Source organism: Oncorhynchus gorbuscha, linkage group LG16 (genome assembly GCF_021184085.1).
Source record: "Oncorhynchus gorbuscha isolate QuinsamMale2020 ecotype Even-year linkage group LG16, OgorEven_v1.0, whole genome shotgun sequence".
In the NCBI taxonomy this organism is placed as follows: Eukaryota; Metazoa; Chordata; class Actinopteri; order Salmoniformes; family Salmonidae; genus Oncorhynchus; species Oncorhynchus gorbuscha.
In genome coordinates, this window is record NC_060188.1 from 31,935,369 (window position 1) to 31,961,581 (window position 26,213).

General features: G+C 43.6%; 1 protein-coding gene across 3 annotated transcripts; it reads right to left on the reverse strand.

Moving 5' to 3' along the window:
- Window positions 1-154: 154 nt before the first annotated feature.
- Window positions 155-19,620, reverse strand: baiap2l2a (BAR/IMD domain containing adaptor protein 2 like 2a). Of its 3 annotated transcripts, none has more exons than XM_046304751.1 (14): window positions 19,437-19,620; window positions 19,064-19,139; window positions 18,331-18,417; window positions 11,506-11,567; window positions 11,130-11,201; window positions 10,361-10,441; window positions 9,800-9,925; window positions 9,134-9,323; window positions 8,665-8,884; window positions 8,322-8,387; window positions 8,013-8,166; window positions 7,418-7,461; window positions 3,650-3,749; window positions 155-1,132 (listed from the first exon to the last, which is right to left on the reverse strand). In XM_046304751.1, the coding sequence occupies exons 1-13, from the start codon at window positions 19,515-19,517 to the stop codon at window positions 3,671-3,673; spliced, it is 1,338 nt and encodes a 445-aa protein (XP_046160707.1). In that variant the 5' UTR covers window positions 19,518-19,620; the 3' UTR covers window positions 155-1,132; window positions 3,650-3,670. The 3 variants fall into 3 exon arrangements, with proteins under 3 accessions (XP_046160707.1, XP_046160705.1, XP_046160706.1); XM_046304749.1 differs by having other exon boundaries at window positions 8,013-8,181; XM_046304750.1 differs by having other exon boundaries at window positions 8,013-8,178; window positions 19,437-19,619.
- Between the last annotated feature and the right edge of the window lie 6,593 nt (window positions 19,621-26,213).

Here is a 26,213-nt window from a genome sequence, read left to right on the forward strand (position 1 = left end):
TTCGGCAGCTTCTTAAAAAGGATGTTAATTAATTGTGAAATTATAAAAACTATTAATAAAATTCCATCAACGAGGCCACTAGACGGGAAATGTTGTCCTTTGACTGCAGGGATGGGGTACACATTAAATGCATTACGAAATAAAACAATTTAAGTGATTTTAAAGCTTTTTAATGGAAATTAAAAACCAAAAATAGTGAACATTATACTGTTAAAACATTTCAAATATTCCATTGTCTCTGTCAAGGTTCACATTGGGTAGACATCCATTGAAAAATAGAAAATTACTATCATAATGATAACATATTTCAGTTGTGTACATTACTTCATTTTTATCGGATGTCTTTATCATGTTTCATTCCTTAAAGTCATCATCTCATCTCTGCTCAAGTAGTAGCATCTAACGTTACAGTATTTCTGTGTTTCATATACCGTACTGTCTTTAGTCATCCTATTTAGCTAGGCCAGCCTGTCTAATAATGTTGCAGAGCAGTCTGTTAAAAAAAACATTTTTACTAGCTCTTCAAACAAGGTAAGGCATACTTTCACAAATTGTCTCCTTCCCTCTCATCGTTGTGTTCTGTACATTCCTATCATGCGGTCTATTTGGTCTGTGTGTGTGTCTTATCTAACATCCAAGCCGGGAAGTACAGGCGCAATGGATTATGGTCATTGTAGTTCATCACCAAATTTCTGTGCTGAATTAAGTTTAATTATTGGCTTAATACTACAGCCAAGCATCCCCAAGGAGTTCTTGACTTGATTTTGCTCGTGAATTATTGGATTTCTCTCTACAGAAACTCACAAAAACCGACGTTGGTTAATTGGTTGTTCAATACATTTCAGTTAATCGCTCAGCACTACCGATTGGCCCTCAATAACTAGAAAATTTCTGTCTGATTAAAGGAATTTCTGTCTGGAAACAATGTGAAAAGCAGCTACCATTTTTATTTTAACAGTAAAGTTAAAAGTCATTGTTTTGTTGGGACTATTACATTAGCTCAACACTCTCACATGTCAGCCATTCACATAGCCGAGTACACACTAAGGGTCATTTAGGTTAAGTATCCCCATTGGTAGATTAGAATTGACAAACCCAGGTCCTTCACTAGAGTAGTAGGCCACCCTACTGCCTGCATGAGCAAAGAAACACACAAATCTCATTGTACATTTACTAAAGGCACTGGACCAAACAGCACTGTTAAGTTAAGCACTAAAACTCACTTGTCATAACAATCTACCTGCATGGCATTCCTAAGAGAAAGATTAGCTCACTGTGGTTCACTGTAGTTTAGCATCAAAGTGAAGTATTGGTTTAAATTGGCATATTGTTACTGTACAAGCAAAACTAAACAAAAAAGTGCTACTTGAAGAAAACAATGCAAAAGGCTTTGATAAAAACAACTACTTCTACCACGATATTTCCTGTACCTGACATGTACAGTTGAAGTCGGAAGTTTACATACACCTTAGCCAAATACACTTAAACTCAGTTTTTCACTATTGAATCTAGTAAAAATTCCCTGTCAGTTAGGATCACCACTTTATTACGAGAATGTGAAATGTCAAAATAATAGTAGAGAGAAGGATTTCAGCTTTCATCTCTTTCATCACATTCCCAGTCGGTCAGAAGTTTACATACACTCAATTAGTACTTGGTAGCATTGCCTTTAAATTGTTAACTTGGGTAAAACGTTTCGGGCAGCCTTCCACAAGCTTGGGTGAATTTTGGTCCATTCCTCCTGACAGAGCTGGTGTAACGGAATCAGGTTTATAGGCCTCCTTGCTCACACATGCTTTTTCAGTTCTGCCCACAAATGTTCTATAGGATTGAGGTCAGGCCTTTGTGATGGCCAATCCAATACCTTGACTTTTTGCCCATAACTACTCTTACCACTTGGGAGGCGGCGCATCAGGAAGACCAGGACCCAGTTGCAGAGGGAGGTGTTCAGTCCCAGGGTCCTTAGCTTATAGATGAGCTTTAAGCCATTCTTCCACAAATTTGGAAGTATGCTTGAGGTCATTGCCCATTTGGAAGACCCATTTGCGACCAAGCTTTAACTTCCTGACTGATGTCTTGAGATGTTGCTTCAATATATCCACGTAATTTTCCTACCTCATGATGCCATCTATTTTGTGAAGTGCACCAGTCCCTCCTGCAGTAAAGCACCCCCACAACATAATGCTGCTACCCCCGTGCTTCACGGTTGGGAAGGTGTTTTTCGTCTTGTAAGCCTCCCCCTATTTCCTCCAAACATAACAATGGTCATTGTGGCCAAACAGCTCTATTTTTCTTTCATCGGACCAGCGGACATTTCTCCAAAAAGTACGATCTTTGTCCCCATGTGCAGATGCAAACCGTAGTCTGGCTTTTTTATGGCAGTTTTGGAGCAGTGGCTTCTTCCTTGCCGAGCGGCCTTTCAGGTTATATAGGACTCGTTTTACTGTGTATATAGATACTTTTGTACCTGTTTCCACCAGCATCTTCACAAGATCCTTTGCTGGTGTTCTGGGATTGATTTACACTTTTCCCACCAAATGACGTCCATCTCTAGGGGACATAATGTGTCTTCTTCCTGAGCGCTATGACGGCTGCGTGGTCGCATGGTGTTTATACTTGCTTACTATTATTTGTACAGATGAACGTGGTACCTTCAGGCATTTGAAAATTGCTCCCAACGATGAACCAGACATGTGGAGGTCTATCATTTTTTTATGAGGTCTTGGCTGATTTATTTTGATTTTCCCATGATGTCAAGCAAAGAGGCACTGAGTTTGAAGGTAGGCCTTGAAATACATCCACACCTCCAATTGACTCAAATTATGTCAATTAGTCTATCAGAAGCTTCTAAAGCCATGACATTACTTTCTGTAATGTTCCAAGCTGTTTAAAGGCACAGTCAACTTAGTGTATGTAAACTTCTGACCCACTGGAATTGTGAAAATGAATTATAAGTGAAATAATCTGTCTGTAAACAATTGTTGGAATAAGTACTTGTGTCATGCACAAAGTAGATGTCCTAACCAACTTGCCAAAACTATAGTTTGTTAACAAGAAATCTGTGGAGTGGTTGAAAAACAAGTTTTAATGACTCCAGCATAAGTGTATGTAAACTTCCGACTTCAACTGTATATGAAGTCAGAAAATATTCCTGATTCTGAAGGAAAGTGCATAAAGGAGCGCCCTCAAAGATTTGTCTCACTAATTAAATAAAAAGTATGAATGCACTTGAGAGGTCAATCAGTGCACCAAGCATCTGTTAGGGTTTCTGGCATCTTAGATTGCCCGCCGAACTTCCTTTATCACTGTAGTCATCTCATAAACTCCATCATATTTTTAAATAACCAACTGTACAAGGTTGGTATTAGGGGCTGCTTTGGGAAAGTGTGGGGCAGTTTTAAGACAGTTTTCAACAGTTTGGGAGGTTTTGGGGCTGTTTTAGGGCATCAACCCTAAAACCCCTGCTGCATTTGCATGACTACATTTCAGACACCTGCCAGATCTCACAACGCCTGGATAGGTATGAATTTAACATATCAGTGAATCATATGATATAGCAGTCGACTGCACAGTTGATAATGCGGAATGAAACCATTTGTTGATGCAATGCAATGACTGAAATGTAGTCGAACTGGAACACGCCCAATACCTTCCCAAGGGCGTGACCTCTTCACCGACGGAGCCGTGGAGCAGATCTGTCATCGGTGGACGTGGGCTTCAGCTTGACAGTGGCGAAAGGGTTGGTGCCCCTATACATCAAAGACAGTGAGAGAACAGAGATATGGTAGCTCACGCATTATGTTTTAACGAGCCTGAAAGAAAACCGAAACTCACACATAGTTTGTCAACCAGCATAAACAGTCCAGAATGATGATTTCCCATGAAATAATCAAGTTGTAATTTATTTGGATGAACAGTGTACAGCAGCACTAACCCAACGCACACGGCGCCTCTCCAAAACTAACTGACCAAGCATGGCCCAGCCTCATCACATACAGTAACTCATTTGCATAACAGTGTGTGATATGCTGAGAGCCATTTGAACGTGCGCGCAGATGACAATATCCCCAACAAGCTCCCACAGTCTCACATGCAGAACTAGACATTTTTCCACGTTCTCCAAATGTCCAATTTTGAAGTTGCTCCAAATGTTTTTGACACCCCGGGTTGACCTTTGCTGCTCTGTATCGTTCCATTTCTCAAAACGTCACAGGGATGCGTTTAGCCACTCGTTCCAAAGGTTAAGGTAAGGGTTAGGGTTTGGGATAGGGTTAAAACATTACGTTTAGCCACTCGTTCCAAAGGTTAAGGTAAGGGTTAGGGTTTGGGATAGGGTTAAAACATTACGTTTAGGCACTCATTCTGAATGGTTAAGGTAAGGGTTAGGGTTTGGGATAGGGTTAAAACATTACGTTTAGGCACTCATTCTGAATGGTTAAGGTAAGGGTTAGGGTTTGGGATAGGGTTAAAACATTACGTTTAGGGTTAGGGTTTGGGATAGGGTTAAAACATTACGTTTACTCATTCTGAATGGTTAAGGTAAGGGTTAGGGTTTGGGATAGGGTTAAAACATTACGTTTAGGCACTCATTCTGAATGGTTAAGGTAAGGGTTAGGGTTTGGGATAGGGTTAAAACATTACGTTTAGGCACTCATTCTGAATGGTTAAGGTAAGGGTTAGGGTTTGGGATAGGGTTAAAACATTACGTTTAGGCACTCATTCTGAATGGTTAAGGTAAGGGTTAGGGTTTGGGATAGGGTTAAAACATTACGTTTAGGCACTCATTCTGAATGGTTAAGGTAAGGGTTAGGGTTTGGGATAGGGTTAAAACATTACGTTTAGGCACTCATTCTGAATGGTTAAGGTAAGGGTTAGGGTTTGGGATAGGGTTAAAAAACATTACGTTTAGGCACTCATTCTGAATGGTTAAGGTAAGGGTTAGGGTTTGGGATAGGGTTAAAACATTACGTTTAGGCACTCATTCTGAATGGTTAAGGTAAGGGTTAGGGTTTGGGATAGGGTTAAAACATTACGTTTAGGCACTCATTCTGAATGGTTAAGGTAAGGGTTAGGGTTTGGGATAGGGTTAAAACATTACGTTTAGGCACTCATTCTGAATGGTTAAGGTAAGGGTTAGGGTTTGGGATAGGGTTAAAACATTACGTTTAGCCACTCGTTCCAAAGGTTAAGGTAAGGGTTAGGGTTTGGGATAGGGTTAAAACATTACGTTTAGGCACTCATTCTGAATGGTTAAGGTAAGGGTTAGGGTTTGGGATAGGGTTAAAACATTACGGGAATTTAAGGATTAGGGTTTGGGATAGGGTTAAAACATTACGTTTAGGCACTCATTCTGAATGGTTAAGGTAAGGGTTAGGGTTTGGGATAGGGTTAAAACATTACGTTTAGGCACTCATTCTGAATGGTTAAGGTAAGGGTTAGGGTTTGGGATAGGGTTAAAACATTACGTTTAGGCACTCATTCTGAATGGTTAAAGCGGGGAGAGAGAAAAAAAAATGCAATTGCTACATCCATTTTAGGACTTATACATTTATGACATGTACCCATTGATTCTTGAAGAATAGAACTTAGAAATGCCTCAGAAGCTTAGTTCCACTGTCGTACCCCAATAGGTTATGTACAGTGCCTTCGGAAAGTATACCGACCCTTTGACATTTCCACAAATTGTTACATTACGTTAATCCATACTCTAGAATGGATTAAATAAATAAAAACATACTCAGCAATCTACACATAATACCCCATAATGACAAAGCAAAAACTGGTTTTAAGAAATTCAATTGATTGGACATGACTTGGAAAGGCACACACCTGTTTAAATAACGTCCCACAGTTGACAGTGCATGTCAGAGAAAAAAACAAGCGATGAGGTCAAAATAATTGTCCTTAGAGAGCCGAGGCAGGATTGTGTCGAGGCACAGATCTGGGGAAGGGAACCAAAACATTACTGCAGCATTGAAGGTCCCCAAGAACACAGTGGCCTCCATCATTCTTAAGTCGAAGAAGTTTGGAACCACCAAGACTCTTCCTAGAGCTGGCCGCCCGGCCAAACTGAGCAATCGCGTAAGAAGGGCCTTGGTCAGGGAGGTGAACCGATGGTCACTCTGACAGAGCTCTAGAGTTCTTCTGTGGAGATGGGAGAACCTTACAGAAGGACAACCATCTCTGCAGCATTAAATCAATCGGGCATTTATGGTAGAGTGGCCAGACGGAAGCCACTCCTCAGTAAACCCCCCCCCCCCTTAAGATTTAGATGCACTATTGTAAAGTGACTGTTCCACTCGATGTCATAAGGTGAATGCACCAATTTGTAAGTCGCTCTGGATAAGAGCGTCTGCTAAATGACTTAAATGTAAATGTAAATGTAAAAGGCACATGACAGCCCGCTTGCAATTTGCCAAACGGCACCTAATGACTCTCAGACCATGAGAAACAAGATTTTCTGGTCTGATGAAACCAAGATTGAACTTTGTTACGTCTGGAGGAATCCTGGCATCATCCCTACGGTGAAGCATGGTGGTGGCAGAATCATGCTGTGGGGGTGTTTTTCAGCAGCAGGGAGTGGGAGAGTAGTCAGGGTCGAGGCAAAGATGAATGGAGCAAAGTACAGAGAGATCCTTGATGAAAACCCGCTCCGGAGATCAGACAGCCAAGTCAACGCAGGAGTGGTTTTGGGACAAGTCTCTAAATGTCCTTGAGTGGCCCAGCCAGAGCCCGGACTTAACCCAGATCGAACATCTCTGGAGAGACCTGAAAATAGCTGTGCAGCAACAATCCCCATTCAACCTGACAGAGCTTAAGAGGATCTGCAGAGAAGAATGGGAGAAGCTCCCCAAATACAGATGTGCCAAGCTTGTAGCATCATACCCAAGAAGACTCAAGGCTGTAATTGCTGCCAAAGGTGCATCAACAAAGTACTGAGTAAAGGGTCTGAATACTTATGTAAGTTTAATTTTTCAGTTTCTTTTTTTTTAATTAGCAAAAATGTTAAAAAAAAATGTTTTTGCTTTTTCATTATGGGGTATTGTGTGTAGATTGATGAGGGAAAAAAACAATTTTATCAATTTTAGAATAAGGCTATAACCTAACAAAATGTGTAAAAAGTTAAGGGGTCTGAATACTTTCCGAAGGTACTCTGTATTAAAAGACAGTGTCCACAACTGGGATCGAACACACAACCTTCTGACCCAGAATCATGGGATGACATCCAGGCACCACGCCCTAGCAAAACCCAACACTACTTGATGGTAATAGCTTGACGGTTTTGATGGCATTTCCCTCGGGACATGGATAAACAACCAATTTCGACGTCAATCTTGAACGATCTCTCTAAATATCACTTCTTAGTAATGAATAAACACAAATAGGACTGATGAGAACTGCAATGGCTGTTCCTTACTTTGGAAAGAGGTTTGGCCCAGGTCCACCATGACGCTCTTCTCTCTGCAGGGGGAGGAAAGAACAACTTTAAAAAGGTTTCTTTTCCAACCCATGCAAACATGTTTACATATAGAGCTGTAACCCAGCGAGGGGGGCAGAGCATCTACGGGTGTGCAGTCCACACCATGCAAAGATCCAACACCATGCAAACACACACACAAACAGACACACACACTCCTCACCCCCCTACACTGTCAGCAGCTGGAGCTTCCCCCCTGCATCCACCAGAAGGAGGGCTGTGGCGTCATAGAGAACAGCACATTGCCACAGTGCCCCTGCTGGCCGGAGGACAAACATGCCGCCGATTTAAAATACTCATTTTCATTAAACCTTTTCCGCTTTAACTCCATTCTAACTAGCTTTGAATGACTTTCACTCAGAGACTTTCCTCAGACTATAATGTTAACAATAACAAACCAACATTGATTTGTTAGAAACACCACGTTAGTGTTTGTACAGCAGGCTCACCATAGCGTGAACAGTGTAAAGACTAGATTTTAAGAACTTCATGGCCATAATTGATCCTCAGTGATCATTCACCCAGGCAGCATTACCTTATTGTCAGAGTGAGACTCCGCCCTTCTATCCATGCTGGGTGTGATTGGACGCATCTCTGTCTGTCTATTGGGTGGAGGCGGCGGGGGCGGGGGTCTACCGTGGCTGCTGCCTGCTGATTGGTCCAGCAGGTTGTCCATACTGTGGGCGCACCTAAGGGTGGAGCTACTGAAGGGTCAAAGGTCACCAAAAGTCAAAACAGCATTAGCAACTATCTCTTAAAGGGATAATTTACCCAAATGTACCCTCAAGAGAAATTATTATTTGCTTATTTGCTTGAACTGTCCCTTTAAGAGCTAGTGGATCACCTGGAGCCAGTTGATCTAGGGGCCTCCTCCAGTGTCCCCACATAGGCCGCTGGGAACCAGCCCTGGCTGTGGGGGGAAGCAGAGAAGACATACATTTCTATGAGTTTCTATGAAGGACAGAGAGCTATGGCATGCTAGCATTCAGCACATGTCATAAGCAAGTAGGCTAAAAAATATATATATTAAAATTATATTTTACATTTTCTGGTTCATAACCCAAAGACTACAGTATCAAGTGGAGTATCTCTTGAACAGATTTAAGTTTTCCTTATACAATGTTGTTCTGTGAGGGCAGCTCTGCCTCAAAGGCAGGAGCATCTCTCTCTACCTCCCTCTCCCTCACCGTGAGCTGCTCTCTGCCCGGCCGTAGAGCCAGCCATTACGGGGCTCCTGCACCAGCACGCTCACCACCTCCCCCCGGGAGAAGGGCAGCAGGGTGGGGTTGCTGGAGTTAGCAGGGTGGGATACCAGAGCTCTCATAGGTCTCCCTCCTCCACCTCCACCCAGACCTAGGGACTCGCCAAATGAGCTGGAGCGGGAACGGATGTTCTGGGGTGACGGGCCTGTTCACACATGGATATGTGAACATCAGAGGGCCAGGAAGGCAAGTCATAGGAGAGGAAAAACACCTGAACACCATGGGTATGTCATGTACATAATAGTTATCCAGAAAGACTTAACCTGTTTTAGCATGAACATTGCCATTAAAGGCTTCCACCAAAGTAGTCAACTGGGCAAAAAGATGAGTACTCTATCTAACACTATAGGTTTGGTATACTGTAGTGTAGATATACAGTATATCATGCCCCCACCTCTGGAGGGCACTCTTCCTAGAAGCTGCTCCTCTTTGCCTGACCATTGGCTCCCCCTGTCCTCCTCCCTCGTTCTGGATGTGTTGTCCTGGTCCAGGTGAGAGGGGTTCCGGGATCCAGGTCGTCTGGTGGCGTTGACCTGGTCTCTCCATCCATCAGCTATCTGCTGTAGGCTTCCCCCTGCCCCTGTCTGGCTCATCGAAAACACACACATTGCATTACTTTCATTCACCTTGTTTATTCATTGGCTTTCATCTAGGTCAGGAAACTCACTCTCTTCTCTCTTTACTCACCACTCTCTCTCTCAAAAAAAAAACAAACAGAAAGCAACACACTAGGTGGAGCCTCTACTTATTCATTCCCTTCAAATCCACAAATTGTAGATTTGGAAAAGGAAAAGGCCAGGAGCATGTGGTCATATTACAAACCAGCCACGGTTCTTTCTATGATGAATGTGGTTTATGGGTCGTCCTCTGTAGCTCAGTTGGTAGAGCATGGCACTTGCAATGCCAGGATAGTGGGTTTGCTTCCCAGGACCATCCATATGTAAAACGTATGCATCCCTGACTGTAAGTCGGTTTGGATAAAAGTGTCTGCCTAATGGTGTATATTATTGAGTGTGTATGATTAAATTAGACTGTAGTACAATGAACGAAGCTACACTACCTTGTTCATGAGGTAGATGATGGACTGAGTGAGACCACAGTGTTTCTCAGCCAGGAAACGGTATCGCCTTTCTTCCTCCATCAGAGCCTCGCGCTGACTCTCCCTCAGGAAGTGAATGTACTCATCCTGTGAGCACACATGCTATGTGTAAATATAGAACTTCCTCTGACACGCACTGTGTAAATACTTTTTATTAGATTTTACTCATACTCTTTATCTGACACACACACACCAGTGGAGGCTGTTGAGGGGAGGACAGCTCATAATAATGGGTGGAACTGAGCAAATGGAATGGCATCAAACACATGGAAACCATGTGTTTGATACCATTCCACCTGTTACGCTCAAGCCATTACCATGAGCCCGTCCTCCCCAATTAAGATGCCACCAACCTCCTCTCTCTCTCTCACACACACACACACACACACACACACACACACACACACACACACACACACACACACACACACACACACACACACACACACACACACACACACACACACACACACACACACACACACACACACACACACACACACACACACACACAGGATTGACCTGGTGAGCTCCTCTCCTCAGCTGCCTCTCCAAAGATATGGCCTGGCTCTGTACCTCCATCTCATATCGCCTCCTGCTGCCCTGGAGGACACATTACATCAATGCCAGATACATTTTACACTGAGTGTACAAAACATTAGGAACACCAGCTCTTTACATTACATAGACTGATCAGGTGAATTCAGGTGAAAGCTATGATCCCTTATTGATCTCACCTGATAAATACACTTCAATCAGACAGGTTAAAGAAGGATTTTTAAGCCTTAAATCAGTTGACAGCTGGATTATGTATCTGTGCCATTTAAGTGCCCTTGCCAGACGCACCAGTTTGAGTGTGTCAATAACTGGAACGCTGCTGGGTTTTTCACGCTCAACAGTTTCCCGCATCAATGGTCCACCACCCAAAGGACATCTGTGGGAAGCATTGGAGTCAACATGGGCCAGCATCCCTGTGGAATGCTTTCCATGCCCCCAACAAATTGAGTCTGTTCTGAGGGCTAAAGGGGGTACAATTCAATATTAGGAAGGTGTTCTTAATGTTGTGTACACTCAGTGTATACATAATAACACCACCATAGTCTTTATGTAAAAGTATCAGTTAGGATCAAACAGGAATGGTCCGGGCACTGCCCACTACTTCTGTACTACTTTTGTACATTCGGATTCTGTCTGTGTGCCAGTCCATGATCTTTACTACACTACTTCTGTACTGTCAACACAAGGGGGTACAGTATGTGAAAGGGGTATGTGAAGGAGAGTGGCTACTCACTGCTATGTAGTCCTTATCCAGTCTGACATTGTTGTTCATCTCCTGTAGCACCTCAGTGTGGAACCAGCGGAACTAGAGCAACACAGAGAATGGTTATTATGATCGCAGTAGTTGAAACACCACTGGTAAGCCAAACAATCACATCTCAAATTGTCCGATTATAGAGTCAACTGTGATGCTACACCATCTGGTAAAATATACAGTACAATATATGAATAAGTGGCTTGCTTAGTTGTGAGTTTTGACAGGTGTATAACTACAACCCCAGGTACAATTGCAATACACTCGTAATTCGTCCTTTTGAATTCTAATACAGTAAAAGAACTAGTGCAGTGCCACTGTTCTACTGTTTGCCGAGGAGTGTAAAGTAACCTACTATTCCTTCCAGTTCAGTGGTGAGACTCTTCTGGTTCTCTGAAATCTGAATCAGAACATCTCCTGTGGGACACAATGAGAAATTATTATCATAGGCAGACATTGACACACACACACACACACACACACACACACACACACACACACACACACACACACACACACACACACACACACACACACACACACACACACACACACACACACACACACACACACACACACACACACACACACACACACACACACACACACAGAAAAAGAGACATTGTCAAAGCACACATACAGTCCTACCCGGCCACCCCCCATACACGCACACGGAATGAGAGGCTGCTTGTATCATCTTTAACAACATCCCAAGGCGCATCTCTCTGACTACACTGTAAGACACTTCTGTAATTTCAACAGTAAAAACACGGTAGAATTCACAGTAAAATATCGTAAACGAGTTTTAAAGCACATTGTAAGAGTTTTCTGTCATTTTACATTCACATTTGACATTTTTGTCATTTAAGCAGATGCTCTTATCCAGAGCGACTTGCAGTTAGTGCATTCATCCTACAACAGCTAGGTGGGTCAACCACATATCACAGGCATAGCAAATACATTTTTCCTCAATAAAATAGATATCAGAAAAGTCAGAGGTAGAAAGATGGCCAAAGACTCTGCTGTGCTAGATTCAGGGGGACGCTGGTTCCACCATTGGGGTGCCAGAACAGAGAAGAGCTTGAACTGGGCTGAGTGGGAGCTGCCCACCCGTAGGGTTGGGAAGGACAAAGGACCAGAGGTGGCAGAAGGGATTGCTCAGGTTGGGGTGTAGGGTTTGAGTGTAGCCTGAAGATAGGAAGGGGCAGTTCCTCTTCCTGCTCCATAGGCAAGTACCATGGTGTTGTAGTGGATGCGAGCTTCGACTGTAAGCCAGTGGAGTGCGGAGGAGCGTGATGACATGGGAGAACTTGGGAAGGTTAAATACCAGGCGGATTTCAGCATTCTGTAAAAGTTGCAGGGGTTTGATGGCACAAGCCAATAAAACACTGTAGAAGGCACAGAAACATACCTTAAATATGTTTTACAGAATACATGATGGTGCATTGTGGGAAAATGCTGTGGGCGGGGAAAGAATCTCATCAACATATTTTAAGGCATGCCTTGTAAGAAGCTCTAGTTGAGTGAGAATGTTATGCCCCCAGAGAATACAGTAATATACAAACCTTGTCCCAAAAATGTACAGTAACTTACTGGTCAATTTCTGCCAGTAATTCACTGTTATGCAAAATACTGTATCATACTGCATTTCTGGAGCGCAAAAACTTTTTTAACACCAGTGAGTGCATGGTGTTGTTGTTTCATTAACATATTTTTAGGTGTGACTTGTAAGAGGCTCTATTTGTTGCACCCATTAGTGAGAATGCTGTATGGATTTAACTGACATATTGTAATCAATCAATCAACTGTATTTATAAAGCCCTTTTGAAATCAGCAGATGTCACAAAGTGCTATACAGAAACCCAGCCTTAAACCCCAAACATCATGCAATACAGATTTCCAGGTTTCCCAGAAATCCCAATTGGAAGATTCCTGGATAACATTAACCTATTAACTCACTTGGTGAAGACCAAATGACTGAAAATGACCAAATTACACAACCGTGTCTCTTTTGCCCTGTAGTCACTGTCAGTTTCGGAAGCCTTTGTTAAGGCCCAAAGTACAAGTGATATAAAACACCAAATATCAGTTGGTATGCTGTAATATAGAATTACATTTTCACTATTAGCAATTGCTGAATAGCTTTTCAGTACAATTCAACAATAAAGTACTGTATTGATATTTTGCTGTAAATAAATATTGCTGTGGTAAAATATTGTGGGAGGGACAAGAATCGCTGGCCCATTATCATACAAGGCGTGAACCCTTGACTTTTTTCACATTTTGTTATGTTACAGCCTTATTCTAAAATGGATTGAAGGTTCCCAAGAACACATTGGCCTCCATCGTTCTTAAATGAAGACGTTTGGAACCACCAAGACTCTTCCTAGAGCTGGCCGCCCGGTCAAACTGAGCAATCGGGGGAGAAGGGCCTTGGTCAGGGAGGTGACCAAGAATATAAATAGTAAAGTAGAGTACAGATCCCCAAAAAACTACTTAAGTAGTACTATCAAGTATTTTTACTTAAGTACTTTACACCACTGGTTTTGACAGTAATTGAGTAGCTATTTAGACACTGAAAATGCTGTTCAACACCCCACAAGTATCACTAACTAACCAATTACTGTCTAATCAAGTAACGCTATTGTTCAAATATGCAAAATATTGCTCAGCTAGCTAGCTAACTTAAGGCTAACGTTAGCTACTTTCAGTAGCGTCAGCTCAATTAGTTAGCTACCGTATCCGTTGAAAAACAAAGCTCAATAGCTGAATTAACATAGCTAGCTGAGCTCACCAAACACAGAGTGAGACGGTTGCTGTATTTGCAGGAGTAAGTGACTATATTTTGTGTGTGTGTGTACACAATACAATTATTTAGCATCTAGCTACCTAGATGGGTTGGCTGATAATGTCACGAAAACGATGTGTGTGCATCCATGGGGCAGAAGTCAGCCTGTTGTGATTCTGGATTGCCAGATTGCTGGCAAGAATGACAAACTGCCATGTGAGGAATCGTAAGTGGATCATATCATGTTATTGATACCATGTCTTGTTTTGAAGTGTTTTGACTGATTTCATGTCAATGCAAATATTTGCTAGCTAGCTAACCAACAACTGTAACAATGTATTTGAGACAAAACGTGGTCATTGTGCAAATGTATTCGTTTGCTATAAACATTGGAGACAAAATATAACTTACATGTCAACTATATAAGCCAACCTTATCTGTTTTGCCCCATGGTTGAATACATGTCGATTTTGTTGCTAAAGCGACAGAGAGAATGAACACAGGTATTGTTAGTGAAGGGTAAGATAGTTGAATGTTAATCAGGTTTACGGTTGAGTGAACTGCTAATATCAATACGGAACAGAAATTTCCCAGATTTTACCTTTAGCTCAATTCAGGTAAACATTATTTCAAATCAAAGTTTATTTGACACGTGCGCCGAATACAACAGGTGTAGTAGACCTTACAGTGAAATGCTTACTTACAGGCTCTAACAAATAGTGCAAAAAATGTGTTAGGTGAACAGTAGGTAAGTAAAGAAATAAAACAACAGTAAAAAGACAGGCTATAAAAGTAGCGAGGCTACATACAGACACCGGTTAGTCAGGCTGATTGAGGTAGTACGTACATGTAGATATAGTTAAAGTGGCTATGCATAAATGATAAACAGAGAGTAGCAGCAGCGTAAAAAGAGTGTTTTTCATATTGCGTGTGTGTGTGTACACGCATATTGCTCCTGTGTGTGTTCGTTGGTTCAGAATGCACCATATTGTCACGGCATAATATCGGTAATAATAATAGAGGATATTCGGACAGCAAGGAAGAGAGGGGAGTGAGAGAGAAGAGAACACAGGACAGAGAGAACACAGGAAAACATAGAGAGAGAGGGGAGACCAACACAAGACAAACATGCCATATTGCTCTCCAGCCAGAGGAAGTAGTTCTTGCTAAACATGACCTCTCGTAAAGAGAAAGCTGCCGCTTCTGACATGTCCTGTGTGTATAAACTGTTAGACCCTGTGATATATTTCCATCGCTGAAAGCAATCATACAGGCCGCGCTGACTGTCCCAGTTAGCAGCTGTGAGATATTTCAGTGTATTAAGACATCTACATACAGTTGAAGTATACATGTGATATGAGTAATGTAAGATAGGTAAACATAATTAAAGTGGCATTATTTAGAGTGCATTGTATAAAGTGACGAGTCATCCATTTATTAAAGTGGCCAGTGATTGGGTCTTTCCAAGTTAGTGATTGCTGTTTAGCAGTCTGATGGCCTTGAGATAGAAGCTGCTTTTGTCTCTCAGTCCCAGCTTTGATGCACCTGTACTGACCTCGCCTTCTGGACAGTAGGGTGTGAACAGGTAGTTTGCCCCCTGATGCGTTGTGCAGACTGCACCACCCTCTGGAGAGCCTTGAAGTTGAGGGCAGTGCAGTTGCCGTACCAGGCTGTGATACAGCCCAACAGGATGCTCTCGATTGTGCATTTGTAAAGGTTTGTCAAGGTTTTGGGTGACAAGCCGCTGTTGCGCCTTCTTCACCACACTGTCTGTGAGTGAATAATTTCAGTTTGTCTGTGATGTGTACGCAGAGGAACTTAAAACTTTCCAACTTCTCCACTGCTATCCCTTCAATGTGGATAGGGGGGTGCTGCCTCTGCTGTTTCCTAAAGTCCACAATCATCTCCTTTGTTTTGTTGACGTTGAGTGAGAGGTTGTTTTCCTGACACCACACTCCGAGTGCCCTCACCTCCTCCCTATAGGCTGTCTCAACGTTGTTGGTAATCAAGCCCACTGCTGTTGTGTCGTCTTCAAACTTGATGATTGAGTTGGAGGTGTGCATGGCCACGCAGTCGTGCGTGAACAGGGACAACAGGAGGGGGCTGAGCACGTACCCTTGTGGGGCCGAAGTGGCCCCTCAGAAAGTCCAGGACCCAATTGCACAGGGTGGGTTTGAGACCCAGGGCCTCCAGCTTGATGAGCTTGAGTACTATGGTGTTGAATGCTGAGCTGTAGTCAATGAATATCATTCTTACATAGGTATTCCTTTTGTCCAGATAGGATAGGGCGGTGTGCAGTGTGATGGCGATTGCGTCGTTTGTGGACCTGTTGGGGCGGTACCCAAACTGAAGTGGGTCTAGGGTGGCCGGTAAGGTGGAGGTGATATGATCCTTGACGAGTCTCTCAAAGCACTTCATGATGACAGAAGTGAGTGCTACGGGGCGGTAGTCATTTAGTTCAGTTATTTTTGCCTTATTGGGTACAGGAACAACGGTAGCCATCTTGAAGCATATGTGGATAACATACTGGGATAGGGAGCGATTGAATATGTCCGTAAACACACCAGCCAGCTGGTCTGCGTATGCTTTGAGGACATGGCTAGGGATGTTGTCCCTATTCATGGCTTTATTATGTGTGCCGACGTCGGCAACATGGCTACAGAAAAATCGCCATGTATAAATCCAAACTGTACAAAAATGCAAACGCAACATGCAATAATTTCAAAGATTTTACTGAGTTACAGTTCATATAAGGAAATCAATGAAATGAAATGAATGAATTAGGACTTAATCCATTGATTTCACATGACTGGGAAGACAGATAATATTTTAGTCAGGCAATGTCCACGTTATTCTCACATATTTTAGAATGTAATAATAATGTGAATATCAAGGCCTAAAAAATACATTGTTAAAGTGGTAACAGTATAATTTTTATTTGACACTTTTTGCATGGATGGGGGTTCTATTTTAGGCCCTATTAAGTACAATTACATAGATTATACAATTGTATAACATTCATGTACTTATGTTGCAGTAGTTTATGTGTCGGGGGGCTAGGGTCAGTTTGTTACATCTGGAGTACTTCTCCTGTCTTATCTGGTGTCCTGTGTGAATTTAAGTATGCTCTCTCTAATTCTCTCTTTCTTTCTCTCGAGCCCTAGGACCATGCCTCAGGACTACCTGGCATGAGGACTCCTTGCTGTCCCCAGTCCACCTGGCCATGCTGCTGCTCCAGTTTCGACTGTTATGCCTGCGGCTATGGAACCCTGACCTGTTCACCGGACGTGCTACCTGTCCCATGCCTTTTTAAACCTCAAATACAGTACATGTTTTACATTTCCTACATTGCAGGAAAGTTCTCCTTCAACAGGGTGATCAAATTAAGATCCTACATCTGTAACTCCTTTTAGCCTCTGAGTGTCTAAGTGGTTAGGTTCAGGATGGGTTAAATGAACTAAACAGGACCCACAGCCTGTTACACTCTATTATGCATACGGCTCTGAAGACTAGTCTGTCACCTGATTCCACTGCTATAGTACAGATAACACCCCCTAACAAGGGCTCCGGTTACATTATACCTCTTATTAGGGAAATGGGAAGACTGACTCTGGACCAGTTGTTATGGTTAGACTCACGTACATGTTGTCTTGTTACCTCAAAATGCATCAACATTACAAAGTTCATTTTAATACATATTCCACTATGGGGTAAAAAAAAACAACATAGAAATACACACCTATGCGCTCTATAACTCTGCTCTATACAAACAGGAACAGACATACTATGTATGGCACAAAAAAATATACACGCATACAGCACAACTGCTATTCAATCCAACCCAGTGTCCACCCTCTGTCACAGACACACACATACACACACACACACATACACACACAAACGCCCTGGTCTAAGAAAGCTCCAGAGGTATTGTGACGTTAAAAGGAAGTGTACCAATGTGCTGCCTGTCAGGTAAACTTTGCTCTGTGTGGTTCGATGAAGGACACTGCATTGATTGGGGTAATAACCACAATCATAAACAGCACAAAGGACCCATACAGTACATCAGTCCTTCGTGTTTCTCTAGCTTTGTTCCTGCATCTCTAACCTTACTCATACTCTTTAACTGACCTGACACACACACCATACGGCAGACACATGCACATATGTAATGTACACACACACACACACACACACACACACACACACACACACACACACACACACACACACACACACACACACACACACACACACACACACACACACACACACACACACACACACACACACACACACACACACACACACACACACACACACACACACACACACACACACACACACACACACACCCGTGTGCACACACACAGTGAATGAAGAGGTTCTTACCAATAGAGCGAGATGACATGGTGTGGAAGGCCTGCTCCCCTATCTTAGCAAGGGTGCTGAAGTAAGCCTCACTGGTCACAGCAAGAGCTAAACACACACACACAGAAACAAACAAGCAATTGAATTGCATATCCAGTTGATATGATTCATTTTGCTGACATGCCAGAATTAGACTCATGCACAACAAACACATGAATCTAAAAGCAGCAAATTGCAGAAAGGTTGTTTAATATGCATCGACAGATTAATCTATAATTGATTCAAATAGCTGGGCCCATCGCATATATGTGTTCCATATCTCATTGCTTTGGTGTGGAAAAGGACTGCTGCAGACAGAACATAACCTGGACAGACACATTTACATTAGGCAGTTCAACCCACAGAAACGTGTAGGTCATATTATGTGCTATAGGTTCATTGTAATAAACATTCACAAGTGATATGGCAGTACGGGAAACCTTATGAACTCTGTTGAAAAAATGAAAAGTCATTTGCATTTATTTCCAGGTTTGTTTTGTAGAAGGGAGGAGAGGCGACAAGGAAGGGCACGACAAATGATCTCTCATTGATGAGATGATATAGTTCTGAGAAGGATCTCTAGTGTAAATCAGTCATATACTAACTGTAATGAGAATGACTCTTTTGTCACAATGTACTCTATTTTATTTGAATGCTTCATCGTATTCAAATGCATGCCACAAAGGTCATCGGTTTCACTTCCTTTCTTTCTCACCTTGGAAAGCCTGCATGTAGCTGTTTCCCAAAGACACTAACTTCTGTAGACTTGGGTTGAACTGATCCATCAGGCTCTGTTGACAGACACACACACAGAGACGGAGAGACACACACAGAGACAGACACACACACACACACGGTGAGACATTGATAAGTGTGGTGTTTATCTTGAACAGTAAGCTGTATACATATACCCTGTTCATAAGTGATATTGTATTTATCCATCGAATACAGTACTGCTCACCACTATAGTGCGCCAAATTGAACAGAATATACAAACAACAAATGTGCATTGCAGATTAGGCCTACAGTTGAAGCTTACATCTAGGGCTACGCTACAATTGTCAAGATTTCAAACCAATCTCACTCACCGCATATATGCCCAAAGTAGAGCGATGCAACTGGTCACTGTTTTGTCCAGACATTGTTCCCACTGGCTGCCTATGAAACATTCAATCTATTTATTTCTACGTTGTGAAAATTAAGGGTGACAGTCTCGAAAGTCCCCTATCCGTATCAACGCGGATGTTCTAATTCACAGGAAACTGGGCGGGGAGCAGAACAGAACGTGTGAGTAACTGACACTGGAGCTCAGAGAGGACTGTTGTCAATTATTAATCAAGTCAAAGCTATAAACAACACAAAACACGCAGCGACTAGTGACCTAAGCTTTACAAAGATCGGTTATTTGTGTAAGTAGGGGCCTTAAATTGCCATTTTCATTATCCCCATTACAATACCAGTGTCTACATATGTGAAAAAAGTGCATTTCTACATTTTGTAGAAAAATATATAAAGTTCTACCCGATGACATCATCAAAAGTTAAATCATTTTAAAGATAGTGATTTTCAAACACTATGGGTTTCGGATGACGTGGGAAGCAAGAAAATACCGATCCCCCTGGCTAGAAACTAGTTTCCGGTTTAGAAAATCTGTCACGCCAGCTCCCGCTCCCCCTCGAGTGCCAGGCTGCCGGCTCGTCAGGCTGCCACGCCTCAGCCGGCCCGTCAGGCTCGCCCAGGTGGGATGCCGGGTTGCGCCCCTAGAGGGGGAGCTACTGTAACACCTGTTTCCACTCCCCCTCTATGCCCATCATTACACACACCTGTCATCATCATTACGCGCATTAGCGCATCATTGGACTCATCTGAACTCCTTCACTTTGTTGATTGCTCCCTCTATATCTGTCTGTTCCTTAGTTTGATCCCCGTGTCAGCATTGATGTCGTTATGTTTTTCATGTCCAGACGCTGACATGTCTTGTTTCATGTCTGTTTATTCATTAAATGTTCACTCCTGTACTTACTTGTCTCCAAGCGTCTGTCCTCACAAAATCAGTTTTACTTACTTTTAATCCTACCCTGTGATGTCACAGAGAATAATTGTTTACGTTTTTAACCACAGATCAAAGAAAGACATCATGTAGACACTGGTATGACGCTGGAGATAATGAATACAAGGTTGAAAAGTGGCTGAATTGCCCTTTAATAAAACATTTAATCCGTCATCAACACTAATCAGATGTCAAAGTTAACTGGAATGATTCAATGAGTGAATTTTATAACATTCACAATCTGATGAGCATGAGCTCATGTTCACACCCAGGATAGTGTGTGCGTGTGCTCGGGTGTGCGTGTGTGTGTGTGAGCTATCCCAGCATGAGGGTTCAGATGTATCACTGGGGGAACTATAGGGCCCTGACCCAATCAAAGAAATAGACCAATAGGAATAACTTATCAGATTCTCATGTGACCTCAAACACATACAACTCTCAGGTATGTGAGCTGAGGCAGTGAACTAGTCAATAATAAATAATTATCCCATCTCCCCACGGACTACTGTTACCAATCTTTCTGTTCACATATAATACAGATTATTACAGAGGCTCGTGATAGTAGCTAGAACTATCGTTCCCAATTTCCAACTACTAATAATTATAATATTTAATATGACAATATGTTAGAAGATTCATTGTATTTCCTATTTATATACAGGTAACTGCCAAAATGTATTATAAACATGTAACGGTTTTCTAGGTGTGGTGAAGGAGAGTCGGACCAAAACGCAGCGTGTAGATTGCGATCCATGTTTAATGAACAAAAAACGTAACACGAATCTAAAATACAAACACTCCAAAACAAAGAATGTAACGAAACCCTAAACAGCCTATACTAGTGAACACTAACACAGACAGGAACAAGGACACTAAGGACAATCACCAACAAACCAACCAAAGAATATGGCTGCCTAAATATGGTTCCCAATCAGAGACAACGATAAACACCTGCCTCTGATTGAGAACCACTCCAGACAGCCATAGACTTTGCTAGATCACCCCACTAGCTATAATCCCAATACATACCAAACACCCCAAGACAAAACACACCACAATACAAAAACCCCATGCCACACCCTGGCCTGACCCAAACATGAAGATAAACACAAAATACAAAATACTTCGACCAGGGCGTGACAGAACCCCCCCCCCAGGTGCGGACTCCCGAACGCACCTCAAAACAACAGGGAGGGTCCGGGTGGGCATCTGTCCATGGTGGCGGGACGTGGACCCCACTCAGTCAATGTCTTTGTCCCCTCTCCTCGCGTCCCTAGATAGTCCACCCTCGCCGCCGACCATGGCCTAGTAGTCCTCACCCAGAACCCCACTTGACTGAGGAGCAGATCGGGACTGAAGGACAGCTCGGGACTGAGGCAGCTCGGGAGTGAGAGAAAGCTCGGGAGTGAGAGAAAGCTCGGGAGTGAGAGAAAGCTCGGGAGTGAGAGGAAGCTCCAGAGTGAGAGGAAGCTCAAGAGTGAGAGGAAGCTCAAGAGTGAGAGGAAGCTCAGGAGTGAGAGGAAGCTCAGGAGTGAGAGGAAGCTCAGGAGTGAGAGGAAGCTCAGGCAGGTAGATAGATCTACCAGATCCTGGCTGGCTGGTGGTCTCAGCAGATCCTGGCTGACTGGCGGATCCTGGCCGACTGGCAGATCTGGAAGAGTCTGGTTGACTGGCAGATCTGGAAGAGTCTGGCGGACTGGCAGATCTGGAAGAGTCTGGCTGACTGGCAGATCTGGCAGACTGAAAGGGTTAGGTTGCGGCTCTGGTTGCTCCATGTAGGCTGACAGCTCTGGCGGCTTCGTGCAGACTGGCAGCTCCTTGCAGACTGGCAGCTCCTTACAGACTGGCAGCTCCTTACAGACTGGCAGCTCCGTGCAGACTGGCATCTCCGGCTGCTCCATGCAGACTGACAGCTCTGGCTGCTCCATGCAGACTGACAGCTCTGGCTGCTCCATGCAGACTGGCAGCTCCTTGCAGACTGACAGCTCCTTGCAGACTGGCAGCTCCTTGCAGACTGACAGCTCCTTGCAGACTGGCAGCTCCTTGCAGACTGGCAGCTCCTTGCAGACTGACAGCTCCTTGCAGACTGGCAGCTCCTGGACTGCAGCTTGGCATGCAGACTGACAGCTCTGGCTGCTTCATGCAGACTGACAGCTCTGGCTGCTTCATACAGACTGACAGCTCTGACTGCTCCATGCAGGCTGGCAGCTCTGGCTGCTTCATACAGGCTGGCAGCACCGACTGCTCCATGCCGGCTGACAGCTCTGGCTGTGCTGAACAGACAGGAGACTACGGCAGCGCTGGAGAGGAGGAAGGCTCTGAGCGCTAGACAGGCGGGAGACTCCGACAGCGCTGGAGAGGCGAGGCGCACTGTAGGCCTGATGCGTGGTGCTGGCACTGGTGGAACTGAACCGAGGACACGCACAGGAAGCCTGGTGCGGGGAGCTGCTACCGGAGGGCTGGGGTGTGGAGGTGGCACAGGATGGGCTAGATCGTGAAGGCGTACTGGAGATCTTGAGAGCAGTGCTGGCACAGGACGTGCATGGCTAGGGATGTGCACAGGAGGCCTGGTGCGTGAGGCTGGCACCAACTTCACCAGCCGACTAACACGCACCTCAGGACGATTATGGAGTGCTAACTCAGGTGCCATCAAATCCCTGACACGTTCCGTCGGGCGAATTCCATGCTTAAAGCACCAACACAGCAACTCCCTCATTTCTCTCTCCTCCAATTTCCCCATTAACTCCTTCACAGTCTCTGCTTCGCTCACCTCCAACACCAGCTCTGGTTCTGGTCTCCTCCTTGGCTCCTCACGATAAACAGGGAGAGTTGGCTCAGGTCTGACTCCTGACTCTGCCACACTCTCCCTGAGCCCCCCCCCCCAAGACATTTTTGGGGCTGACTCTCAGGCTTCCATCCGCGTCGCCGTGCTGCCTCCTCATACCAGCGCCTCTCCGCTTTTACCGCCTCCAGTTCTTCCTTGGGGTGGCGATATTCTCCAGGCTGAGCCCAGGGTCCTTTACCGTCCAGCTGCTGCTGCTGCCTCTGTTGCCTCTCCTGTGGCTCCTGCCTGTTAACACGCTGCTTGGTCCGTTTGTGGTGGGTGATTCTGTAACGGTTTTCTAGGTGTGGTGAAGGAGAGTCAGACCAAAACGCAGCGTGTAGATTGCGATCCATGTTTAATGAAAAAAAACGTAACACGAATCTAAAATACAAACACTACAAAACAAAGAATGTAACGAAAACCGAAACAGCCTATACTAACAGACACAGACACTAAGGACAATCACCCACAAACCAACCAAAGAATATGGCTGCCTAAATATGGTTCCCAATCAGAGACAACGATAAACACCTGCCTCTGATTGAGAACCACTCCAGACAGCCATAGACTTTGCTAGATCACCCCACTAGCTACAATCCCAATACATACCAAAACCCCAAGACAAAACACACCACAATACAAAAACCCCATGCCACACCCTGGCCTGACCCAAACATGAAGATAAACACTAAATACTTTGACCAGGGCGTGACATAACATGAGGATAGTCTCGTCTATTTAGGTATTGGTTGAAGCTCACTGTTAAATTCAAATCTCCCTACCATCATATATCTAAGCCAATATGACACCGATTTCAAATCAACTTGATTGGAGATACACAACTCACTCTCCTCCTCTCGTCATGATCGACACATTTTCAAAAAAATCAACTAGCGACAAATCTATTGACTTTTTCTGGTGTTATTGGAGACTTTTGTAGATCCTGACGTGAAAGCATGTATCGTTCTTACTCTTCTCAACGAGCAGCAGGTGGCCCAGTCCTCACAAAGCAGTCACTCCCAGCTGCAGCCAGAGCAGGAGATGTTCACCCCTACGCGTCCAGACTGCAAATGAATCGCGCATGCGAGAAGCCGCCGCTGGCTGATCCCGCCCTGGCTTGCATTCAGCGCGGGATGTAAATGGGATGTAGATGTAAAATGTTCTTTGTCTAAAATAAATCACTGCACCCGTCCATTGTGTGTTTTTTTATTTATTTTTTTACCTTTATTTAACCAGGCAAGTCAGTTAAAAACACATTCTTATTTTCAATGACTGCCTGGGAACAGTGGGTTAACTGCCTGTTCAGGGGCAGAACGACAGATTTGTACCTTGTCAGCTAGGGGGTTTGAACTCACAACCTTCCGGTTCCTAGTCCAACGCTCTAACCACTAGGCTACGCTGCCACCCCGTGTGTGCCTCTCTGTAACATAAGCTAAACATCTAGCTGGCTCGCTCATCATGTCTCAGTCTAAACTGTACACTCAAAAATACAGAAAGGAGTGGGAATTAAAACCTGAATTAGAAGGTTGGTTGAAGCCGTTTATTGGAGATGATACAAAGGCATACTGCCTGTATTGTATGGCTGATTTCTACGCCAAACTTAGTGATGTAAAAAAAACACATGACAACTCAAAAACATACTCAAAAGGCAAAGCCTTATAACAGTTCCACCCAAAACAAGCTGCCATTTATGGTCAAAACAATTGACTCTGCAAAAAAGGTTGAGGCCACCATGGCATTAGCTATCGCTGAACACTGTTCCATCCTGGCACATTGGAGAAGCATGTAGATCTGCTTTCTCAGACTCCACTGCTGCTACCCACTTCAAAGTGCACAGACATGATTAATGGTGTTCTAGCACCATACATTCTGAAAAGTTGGTCACAGATGTGGGTGACCAGCGTTTCAGCCTCCTCCCCGATGAGTCCACGGGTGTAAGTGTTTCTAAGTACCTGGGGGTTGTGATAAGGTACTTTAGTGACACCAAGCAGATAATTGTATCAACATTTCTGGGGCTTGTTGAGTTGGAGGGAGGAGATGACAAATCTATAGCCCGTGCTGTTGTGGCTTTCCTCGAGAAGTGTTGTCTTAAAAAAGAGAAACCCCTGGGGATAGGGACTGACAATGCCTCTGTTATGGCGGGGATTAACAATGGGGTCCATAAAGTGCTGAAGGAGGAGTATGGCCTCAAATATCTGGTTCTTATTCGCTGTGTGTGCCACTCTCTGCAGCTTGCTGTAAGTCATGCTTCCAATGACACCATCCCCCGTAGTGTGGAGTACTTGGTGCGAGAGACTTATAACTGGTTTTATGTGTCTCCAAAGCGCAGGGAGGCCTACAAGGCCTTATATGAGACCATCAACTGGGGAGAGAAACCTTTACAGATAACCAAGGTGTGTGCCACACGTTGGCTCTCCATTGAACCTGCGGTTCCACACATTTTGGACCAGTGGGAAGATTCTTAATGTAGATTGTATACAATTTTTTTTTTTAAATGTTATGGTTAAAAATGTTCATGTTTTACTGTGACTTGTTGTAGGCTCCTAAGTGGACCATAAGGTTAAAAACCAAACCAAATTAAGAAAACTAAACTAAAAAAATAAAATAAAAAACTAAGTAACTCCACCAGTGTCTCTTTTGGGTCACTTTTGCCAGTCACAAGCCCTGATAAAGGAGGAGGGTTGGAATTGTGACATAAAAAAAAAAACAAGAATCAACAGAAGAAAGTTCATTTGTAGTTCTAAACATATTTAGGGTGTTTTTTTACTCTCTACCACGAAGTTATTCCTCTCTCCTACAGCATCCATCACAATGACATGCACTTGGTCAATTATGCAAATTAGGCGATGACGTCATTTAGCGACTTCTAGTTACTTTTAGGACAGCCAATAGCTACTTTTATAAGAACCACAGACCAGTTTTTGTTTTTACATTGTCGTTAGCAATTGAGTATTTATTGTGGCTACCTAGCTCAAATTCTAGAAGTCGGAT

Coding starts and splice junctions, on each gene's coding strand:
- baiap2l2a (XM_046304749.1), bottom strand. CDS start 19,517: ATGTTTCATAGGCAGCCAGTGGGAACAATGTCTGGACAAAACAGTGAC. Junction 9,926..10,360: donor TGAGGAGAGGAGCTCACCAG/GTCAATCCTGTG, acceptor GTGTGCTCACAG/GATGAGTACATTCACTTCCT. Junction 3,750..7,417: donor GGGCCAAACCTCTTTCCAAA/GTAAGGAACAGC, acceptor TTTGATGTATAG/GGGCACCAACCCTTTCGCCA.